Here is a 9497-nt window from a genome sequence, read left to right on the forward strand (position 1 = left end):
ATCAGGAGTGAGGAGCAGGGAGTTTCTGCCCCAGTCTAGAAACATGTTCGCACCAGGAGAGGCTCCCAGCACTCCTGGAGAATACTCGGGCCTAGGCCCAACCAAGACGTTGCCATTGGAGAACGCCTGGTGCCTAGAGCAGATGGACACCTTCATGCAAGGCACTGATGAGCGGCCCATCAGGTGGACACCATCAGGCGAAAAAACATGGGGTTAAACAGGCTCACAGCTTGAGGGACCTGGCCCTGCAGCTGTGGGGCAGCCACTGGGACCAGAGGTAACCTGACCTGACTGGCTTGCTCTGGGTTGGGCCACCATCTGTTGGACAGTGACAGAGAACACTATATGGACTGTGAAGTTGAGGCCCAGAGCAAGTCAAACCCAAGTGGGAAATGGCAAAGTCCCTAATCTAGGTTATCCTGGTTCCCACTCTGCCAGGGGAGAATACCTGCCTGTAACCTTGGATTCTAGGGAAGGGGAGGTTTGGGAATCTGGGGAACAGCAGTGCCTGGAAGGTACCGGAAGGGAAGGTGGGTTTGTATGAGACCTGGCTGACAGGCAGGTTCCAGACAGAATGACACCCACTAACAAATTCTCCCCAAGTGCCAGCAAATGTGAGCTTCCCCACCACCTGACCAGCTCCCCGCCCCCCTCCAATGCTGCCAGCTTTCCAGCCCTCACCCACCACTTACTCCAGCAATCTCTGCTGCCAATCACCCAACGTACTCCCACACCAACGCAAACAGGACGACCACCCACGTACGTGCAACCGCTCATCTATCAGAGGCGCCGCACATCCAGACATAAAAACACCGCCAGGCGTTTTAACGAGGAATTAAAGAGATTCAGTCTGTAGAAACTGATGTTTATTTTCCGTCAACCTCATTTCCATGTTTGCGTGAGAGCCCGTGACAAGCAGCCTAAGACCACTCAGTGGTTGTTCCCACCCACTCGGTGGCCTGGGCAGTGGGCGCTGCAGACCAGTCTTCAGTGGCGGGCTGAGCACTCCAGTCCTCTGTTAAGAAAAACAGCGAAATTTTAAGCCATCAGCTCTCTCCCCAGAATAGCATTCCCCTCCCCCCACCTCTAACAGCAATCTATCAGCTACAGACTTCCAAGGACAGAGACCAAGTTTCCCAAAGCACCTATATTCAACTTACCAAGGGATTTGCAGCTACACTAATTAGGATTCAAACCTCAATGCTAGTTAGAACAAGATCCTGAGATCAGTCTGGTCCATCTGCACCTTGATACGTACCAGTGGGGAACTGCTGAATAGGCACAGAGGGCACCTGCACGCCTTCGGACCAGTCAGCAACCTCGGGCTGAGTAGCAGTGAACTCGGGCGCTGGGGCCGTCCATTCACCCTGAAACTCCTCCTTGGTCACAGCTTTTTCAGCGGCGGCCTGCTCTTCTTTTTCAATCTCTTCAGGATCTCTGTAGAAGTAGAGATCAGGCATGACCTCCCAGGGGTGTTCACGGGAGATGGTACCACGCATGCGCAGAACCTCCCGGGCCAGCATCCACCACATCAGACCCACTGAATGGGCTCCCTGCAAGAACATCAAATTAACAAATGACACCTCGCCACAGCTAACATGTCCCTCCCCTGTATCATCTAGGTACCCTTCCATAGAGGTGTTACCTCTTCTGAGCCACTGTAACAAGAAACATTGTTCTATAAACCTTACCTGCGCATTGCAATCATGACAATTAAAAAAATCACCGGCCAGGACTCTACCCCAATCAAACATCCCTGGGCACTGGCATTAAAACAAACAAACCCCTTTAGACCAACTCTTGACTCATATACAACCCACCTTTTTAGAATTTTATTGCAGGCCTCTGTTGGTCAGAAAACTGAGAAGCCACTGCCAGAGGTCTAAGTAGAGCAAGAAATAGGAAGAAAGGCGGAACACGCAGGATGTCCTCTAAGTGCTTTCATTTCTAACAGCTGGGAGGCATGTAGCAAGTGTCACTATCCAACTCCACTCATTGGGCCGGGACCCTTGTGGTGTCAGCGAGAAACTTGCCTCTCATGTAGCACACTACCTACACTTGCGAGTTCATGGGCCCATCAGTGGCCTCCAACTCCAAGCTCTAACAATGTGCACGGGAACATTCAGTTGCTTCTACGAGCACTTCTATTTGCAAATTCTCCTCTAGATCACTATTGCTACCTTGTTGTTGCACGGGATGGCGATGTCCACGTAGCGCAGAGGCGAGTCTGTGTTGCACAGAGCAATGGTAGGCAGGTTCACGTAAGATGCCTCCGTGAGAGGCTGGTGGTCAGCCCGAGGGTCGGTAACCACCAGAAGCCGTGGCTCCCGGAAAGCTGCCTGGATCTGGTTAGTGAAGGTTCCAGGTGTGAAGCGGCCAGCAATGGGAGTAGCTCCAGTGGCAGCAGCAAACTTCAGCACAGCTCTCTGTAAAGAACGAAACGAAGTCAGTATTCTCAGGGCCAGTGCCTGCAGCGACACCATCCCAAAGGGGTGCCAGGTCATGTCCCGACTGCTCCTTTTCCAATCTCGCCCTCTGCTTTGGCCCCGGAAAGCACAGGGACCGCTGCACCCACATGGGAGACCCTGAAGCATCTCCCGGCTCCTATCAGCCCAGCCCAGCTCCAGCCATTGCAGCCACTAGGGGAACGAACCAGGAGACGAAGACCCTTCTCTTTCCCTCTGCCCGTAACTCTACCTCCAAATAAGTACATTCTCCACGAGCTGACCCCAGTTCTCTAATCACAGAAAGCAACCTCAGCAGAGGGAACCCTCAAACTCAAACACCCCTTCCTCAACAATGAAAGCGTCAAATTCACCAGCATTCACCCAGAATGGTGTCCTGAGTACTGGGACCCTGGGAACACCCCCACCTCCTGGCCCCAAGTGGGCGGGTTACTTTGACTTGGACACCTTAACTCACCTGTATTTGTGTTCAAGTTGTCTCCCCGCCCCCCCCCCTACTTTTCCTCTTCCAGAAAGTTTCCCTTCCAAAACCAAGGCTCCCCTGGCTGCGTATCCCAAGCACCTGACCACACCTCCAAGCCCACCTGGATACATTTTTACAATTACATCTTTTTACTATACAGATTACAGGAACCCAGTCATCCTCAGCCCCTGGGGAGTAAGTTCCCAGGAAACTTCATCTCAAAGGGTTTATGAAATCCTTACAAGAACCTTATAAATCAATTTCAGTTGTCAGTTTTCTCAACAGAAAACAGGAACTGTGAACAAAGAACTGTGGAAAAAAGACAAGTTTTACTTGGTTACTTTAAAAAGAACTGAGCTGAGGTGGTTATTAGCACTCTTCACACCTGCCTGAAATATGCTGTGGCTGACATCTACTCTTTGTCCCAGCATTCCATCATTTTAATGAGAAATTATGATTCCTGGGAAGACATATGAAAGGTTGTTTCGAGATATTTAGTGTTTCATTAAAAATTTTGTTAGCACAAATGCCAAATGTGTGTTAAAGTTCCAAATATTGACCACTCAGGGCTCAGTCCAACTTAAGTTTTCTGAACAGTGAAATTATTTTCTTATACTTTTCTATGTATTTCCAAAACATCTACGAACTTTGTTTCTGTAACAGCCAAGGGCTCTCCCACACACCTGGCCAGTGTTCCTGGAGGATATCACACTGACATCAGCAGGGTTTTCAATGGCCACAATAGCACGAGCCGCCAACAGCAGCTTCTCCCAGGTCCTCTTCAGATTGATGATGTAGATGCCTAGGGGAGGGACAGAAGACTTTTTAACTCCAACCTAGCTGCACAAATGGACAGAATTCTCAACACCTGAGTATGTGGCAGTGACTACTATCAACTCCAGTCATGGAGACAAGCTCTACTGGTGTTAGCGAAAATCCTGCCATTGCTGTAGCACACCTCCGACACTCAGAAGGTCACTGGCCAGAACTGGCCTCCACTCTGAGCTTTAACAGTGTGCGGGCCTCCCGGGAGAGCAGCGGAAGACGGCCCAAGTGCTTGGGCCCCTGCCACCCACGAAGCAGACCCAGAAGCTCCTGGCTTCGGATCCATCCAGCTCCAACCACTGTGGCCATCTGGGGAGTGAGCCTTCGCCTCTCCCTGTAATCCTTTCAAATAAAGTAAAATTGTGCTAATCCTTCCTAAGATCCCCTGATAATCTAGTCTGATCAGATTCATCCTAAAACTCTTCCTGGGGGGCCGGCTCTAGGGCATAGCAGGTCAGGCCTCTGCCTGAAGCGCCAGCATCCCATGAATACCAGCTGGTGTCCCAGCTGCTCCACTTCTGACCCCACTCCCAGCTAATGGCCTGGGAAAGCAGCGGATGGCCCCTGCCACCCACAAAGGAGACCTGGAAGAAGCTCCTGGCTTCCATCAGCCCAGCTCTGGCCCTTGCAATGGGTGGAACATCTGTCCCTGTCTTTCCAGTTATCAGAACCCATTCTTCTCACCTCCTTCATGACCCAACCCCAGCAATTGCCATGCTCTTCATTACAGCCCAGAGATCTGCCCTCCCGCTAACCAGAGCGCCTCGTCTTCAAAAGCAGGCTCCTAGCCTAGGGATCCAGGTTCAGTACTACTGAGCGGACAGCCCTCGGAGGCAGGGCCAGTACCAAGAATTACTTCAGCCAGTACTACCCATCGGAGAGCAGGGTCAGAGCTCCGACCTACATCTGGAACTACACACTACTGACTAACCATCACTCTTCCTTTTGTAGATGTACTGTTCCATCTGGAAGTCAAGGTTGGTGCCACCCAGGTGGGTTCCTGCTGCAAGGAACTTGAGGACGTCCTCCTCCTTCATTTGCAGGACATCAAGGGCTCCGGACATTGTGACAGCTTCCCCTTAAGTTACGCCGGGAATCTGTGGGGGGAAAAGTAACAGCCTAGTTCTTTTCAATCCAGGTTTAGTGCAGTCGTGTCCATCTACCTCCTCAACTTCCTGTTTAAGAGCAGCCTACCTAAACAGCGGAGACACCGCACAGCAGCTATGTGCCCAGCAGTACAGAAACGCAGTGCACCTTGCTCAAGCGGTGGCAATGGCACAACAGCCACAGAACGCAACGTCGCGGCGAGTGAACTGAAATCCAACAGTGAAGGCACGCAGGAGTTACTTAAAGGGCAGTAACCCCAGGTGAAACGCAGCCATGTTTGCGGGCAGGATTCAAGCAGACGGCCGGCGGCACTTGGGAATAACCGTGTCACACACTCACAGCCAGCTCTCCTCTAAACCCCACAAAAGCCCTAACTCCTAACCTGCAGGGGCCAAGGGGCAAGCCGACTAGCTCGAGTCGCTGATGTAATCCGCGCCCGGGCCTCAGCCGGCTTTCGGCAGCCCACCGACCCGTGGGCGGATCCAGAGCCTGGGCTGCAGCGCTCCGGGGCCGTCGGCGTCCGGCCACGTGCGGGCCGGGCCGCCCGCCGAAGCCGGAGCGCGCCAAGTGGGAGACCGATCCAGCCAGACTGACTCTCAGCTCCATTTCCCTGCCGCCTATCACAGCGGAAAGTTTGCTCTGGTGGCCTTGGGACGCGCCAGGAAACCCAAAAAGGAGCTCACCAAAAACAACGCCGTATGGACCCCTGGCCGGGTAGCGCGGAAAGGACAGGAAGCCGGAAATGACGTTATTATATACTCCGTCGACAGCCAATGGCAAGGGAAGCCGAGCGGAAGAGAGGCGGAGCCGGAGGGGCGCGTTGCCCGGATGTGGCTTCTCTTTCCGGAAAGCGAGCGTGCGTCGCGGACGCAGGCTCTGGGGGCGTGGCCAATGGGCGGATCTGGGCGGGGCCAGGGAAGTTGTTACGTGGGGCGCGCATAGCCTGGCTGCAGGTCCTGCCGTAATTCCTAGCGAGGACACGGGGCTGCCCCCCAGCCAGCCAGCGCTGCTTACCTGTAGCGTAGGTAGGTTTTGTTGGATTCGATGGGCCTGCATGTTCCTTAAACAAACGCTGAGAGCTTACCTTCATTTTTTTTGGAGAACGGTTTAGCGGCTCATAATTCAGATTTTAGAAGGTCAGGTACAAGTTTTCCTAGAAAACGAAAAGGACAAGACTACACAGGTAGTATGCATGGTACGTTCTGCCAGGGGCTAAAAGTTCATCAACAGGATATCAGCAAGCATATAATCCGTTCGGTACAATACTGTGTAGCTATTTAAGAATATTAAACTATGTCCTGTGATACGAAACAGAGTTGCAGGATCGGGGCAATTATAAAAAAATTTTTGAAGCCCTCTGCACTCAAAAGACGAATGTAAAAATAAAATTGCAAATAGCCAAATTGTTGGTTATCCTGCTCAACCCCCAAACAATCTTATTTTCAGAAATGGCTGCCAGATAACATAATGTGCACCCAGGCTGCGAACCACTGAAGTAAGAAGAGAGAAACGGGGCGATTCCCCTCTCCCCCTATTTTTTGGTAGTTTTGAAATCTATGAGGAACATGGTCTGGTTTGGTTTTTAAATTGAAACAAAACAAAGCTCCACTACATTTTACTGGAGCTGACACAGCAGAGGCGTAAGCCCCATCGGTTTGGCGCCGTTAATTCTCCCTGGCAACTGCTGAAAAGATCTGCAGACATTTTGGTCCTCCAAACACAAAGGAAGACTCGGAGAGGTAGCTAACGAGAACAACTTGCTGGCTTCTATGGACAGCAGGAACTCCGGGGGAGTTTTTTTTGGACGCCTACAAACCGTCTTAGCAGCCCCCTCCCCTGTGCACCATGGGGCCTCAGGAATACTTAGGACCCCCTGGACATTGTAGAGTAACTATGTTTAGATTTTTAAGATTTATTTATTTAAAAGACAGCACCTCAGAGAGAGAGATTCAGTCCCCAAATAGCTGCAACAGCCAAGGCTGGGCCAAGCTGACACCTGGAGCCAGGAATTCCATCCAGGTCTCCCACGTGGGTGGCAGGGGCCCAAGGACTTGGGCCATCTTCCACTGCTTTCTCAGGTGCGTTAGCAGCGAGCTGGTTTGTAAACAGTGGCTGGGACTGTCGCAAGCAGTGGCTTAACCTGCTGGGCCACAATGCCTGTCCCTAGGTGTTTCTCCACAGAACCCTAAGATTTTTTTTTCCCATTTAATAACTCGGCCCTTGAGCACTGTTCTCCGTGATGAAAATGCCCGACAAGGAAGAGTCAAAAGTGCAAAGGAAGAAAACTCACCATGATGGCTGCAGACCCTGAGGGTCCCCCAGCGTGAGAGGCAGGGCTGCAGGTCTCAGCTGAGCACCCTCATCCCCTGCCCAGTCCCCTCCCTGTTCTCTATGCCCACTTCTGATCATTAACAAGGCACTGACTTCCTTTTGCAAACCTTGGTTTCTGGGGCTTATATTCCTTTTGTAAAGAGCCGGGCTTAAATTATTTTTTCCCAATGTAAGATTGCACTAGTGAGTGGAGGCAGAGAGGAGAAGGGGGGGCTCCGTTTCACAGGATGCTGTTCTGGTTTGCAGCTGGAAGTCCAGAGACCCAGAGCCTGGGGCACCCAGCTGGCCACGGGCATCAGGTCCAGCTTGGGCACCTTTGCACCTCCCTTTCTACACCTTGTTGTTCCTCGCCTGTTTATCTGCCATCCAGTTGTCCTACAGGTTGCTCTGCAAGTTGCCTAAACCGTGTTCCACGTAACTGTTCCCCCTCTTAGCCCAAAGCTCTCATTCCCTCTTTTAAGTGAAATGGACCCTCCTATCTACCAAAAGCATCCTTGCCACAACTTTTCTTCTCCCTTGGTAGTTTCTGTCTTGTATAAGCGTACCTCAAAAGATTCGTGGAAAATAGACATTTAAAGATAAGTTCAGTATGGTGCTGAAATCTTAAAAGTGCATGCATACACAGAGGTTTTCAAAAGGTGGATGGAAAATGCACATTAAGAAAAAAACTATGCATGGATTTCAATTTTTTAACCAAGATATTATTACTAATATATTATAGATTTATATTATGATGCTGTGAACTTTTCTTAGTAGCCTTGTAGTTCATGCACTGGAATCGCAGCGTCTCCACATGCTGGGACTCTGTACAAGTCACTTAATCTCTCCCTGGAGGTAAGAGCTGTTGACACTGGAGCTGCCACTCAGCCTGGCTGAGTCCCTCTGCCTGCAAATCATGTAGGAGGCAACTCAAGAGAGAAGAGTCACTTCATGCTTCCTGAACCAGGGAGACTTAATGTCCTATTAAACAATATATATGTCAAATACTAGCCTCCAAAGGCTTAAAAACCAACTCACACTGTACATTCGAGTATTTCAGAAATCACATTAATTAAAACAGGACAGTTATTCCCAAAATGGAGACAGGCCTGGAAACTCTGGCTTGCTTCCGCCAGTTTGGTCCCCAGTCTTCAGGGCATTCTCACCAAGCACCTGCATCCTCACCTGGCCCAACAGTCCCAAACTGTGGGATGAGAGCTGCCAGCAGGAACTCCCAGGCTCAGGAACAGCCTGCAGGATGCTCGTGGAGTTCACTGAGAAGGCCAAGTTCACAGCTGGATGAGTTCTCAGAGCCAGCTGTGCCAAACCTTTTTACACAGATGGGAAAACTGAGCCCAGCTAGAATCCAGTGTTATACAGAAAGTTGAGACACAGTTACTGTTAACACTCATGCCTCTTCCAATTTGTTCCCCTGGAAACACAGGTCTTGGGGCCAAGTGCTCTGGTGCAGCAGGTTAAAGCCCCAGTCTGCAGTGCTGGCATCCCATGTGGGTGCCGGTTCTAGTCCTGGCTGCTCCACTTCTGATCCAGCTCTCTGCTATGGCCTGGGAGAGCAGTGGAAGATGGTCCAAGTCCTTGGGCCCCTGCATCCTCGTGGGAGACCTGGAAGAAGCTCCTGGCTCCTGGCTCCTGGCTTCGGTTGCGGCCATCTGGGGAGTAAACTAGTGAATGGAAGAGCTCTCTCTCTCTGCTTCCATCTCTAACTCTGCCTCTCAAATAAGTAAATCTTAAAAACAAAAAACACAGGTCTTAAAATGGCGGGACGAGGATCTAAGCTGCATCCCGAAGAATGAACACATGGTTCAGAGGACGGGTTACCCTCCAACCTGTGGGCAAACGTGGGCACAGGGCATCCAAGCAGGCGGGAATGGGATGGCTAGCAGGTGCCTAGCCACGCACAGCGGCCATGAGGCAAGGTCTGAGAGAATTAAAACTCAGTCGTCAGTCACTAAATGTTCATTGCACGGCTTCTCTGGTCTTGCAGCATGGGTAGAGGCGGGGCTGGCAGTGGTGAACAAGACAGGTGGCCCCTGCCTGATGGAGCCTACTGCTGAAGAGCAGAGAAAGGTGCTGAATGGTGAAGAGAAAAGCAAAGGGTTTCCGAGCTCAGGGAGAGTGACTAGCGTGAGGATTGCAGGTTTTCTCGTGCAAGAGATGCCTGAACCAAACTTGGAAGAATTAAAACCTTGGGGTGGAAAAGAGCGCTCCAGACAGAGAAAGCAGCAGCACAAAGGTGCTGAAGCAGCAAGCAGGCTAGGGGACAGGTGGAAGGGCAGGGAGATGGACACCCAGCTGAGACTTGAGGA

At 51.3% G+C, this 9497-nt stretch overlaps 1 protein-coding gene and 2 non-coding genes across 4 annotated transcripts; all 3 read right to left on the reverse strand.

The window, feature by feature from the left end:
* Nucleotides 1–822: 822 nt before the first annotated feature.
* RPSA (ribosomal protein SA) lies at nucleotides 823–6243 on the reverse strand. 2 transcript variants are annotated; one of them, XM_070051003.1, is made up of 7 exons: nucleotides 5544–5584; nucleotides 4948–5066; nucleotides 4685–4850; nucleotides 3612–3730; nucleotides 2181–2426; nucleotides 1259–1553; nucleotides 823–1015 (listed from the first exon to the last, which is right to left on the reverse strand). In XM_070051003.1, the coding sequence occupies exons 3-7, from the start codon at nucleotides 4815–4817 to the stop codon at nucleotides 921–923; spliced, it is 888 nt and encodes a 295-aa protein (XP_069907104.1). In that variant the 5' UTR covers nucleotides 4818–4850; nucleotides 4948–5066; nucleotides 5544–5584; the 3' UTR covers nucleotides 823–920. The 2 variants fall into 2 exon arrangements, with proteins under 2 accessions (XP_069907104.1, XP_002713144.1); XM_002713098.5 differs by lacking the exon at nucleotides 4948–5066 and having other exon boundaries at nucleotides 5544–6243.
* On the reverse strand, nucleotides 1962–2115 carry LOC127482556 (small nucleolar RNA SNORA62/SNORA6 family). The gene has a single exon (XR_007922056.2). It is a non-coding gene; the product is annotated as a small nucleolar RNA SNORA62/SNORA6 family (small nucleolar RNA).
* LOC127482557 (small nucleolar RNA SNORA62/SNORA6 family) lies at nucleotides 3801–3950 on the reverse strand. The gene has a single exon (XR_007922057.1). It is a non-coding gene; the product is annotated as a small nucleolar RNA SNORA62/SNORA6 family (small nucleolar RNA).
* Nucleotides 6244–9497: the final 3254 nt, after the last annotated feature.

This window comes from Oryctolagus cuniculus, chromosome 10, assembly GCF_964237555.1.
Source record: "Oryctolagus cuniculus chromosome 10, mOryCun1.1, whole genome shotgun sequence".
NCBI lineage: Eukaryota > Metazoa > Chordata > Mammalia > Lagomorpha > Leporidae > Oryctolagus > Oryctolagus cuniculus.

Bases quoted from the DNA above. Each gene is read 5' to 3' on its own strand.
- RPSA (XM_002713098.5), bottom strand. From the start codon at position 4,817: ATGTCCGGAGCCCTTGATGTCCTGCAAATGAAGGAGGAGGACGTCCTC. The intron at 1,554-2,180 runs GTAGCAATAGTG...ATGTTCTTGCAG, and splicing joins CCATCCCGTGCAACAACAAG to GGAGCCCATTCAGTGGGTCT. The intron at 1,016-1,258 runs GTACGTATCAAG...TTTTCTTAACAG, and splicing joins TATTCAGCAGTTCCCCACTG to AGGACTGGAGTGCTCAGCCC.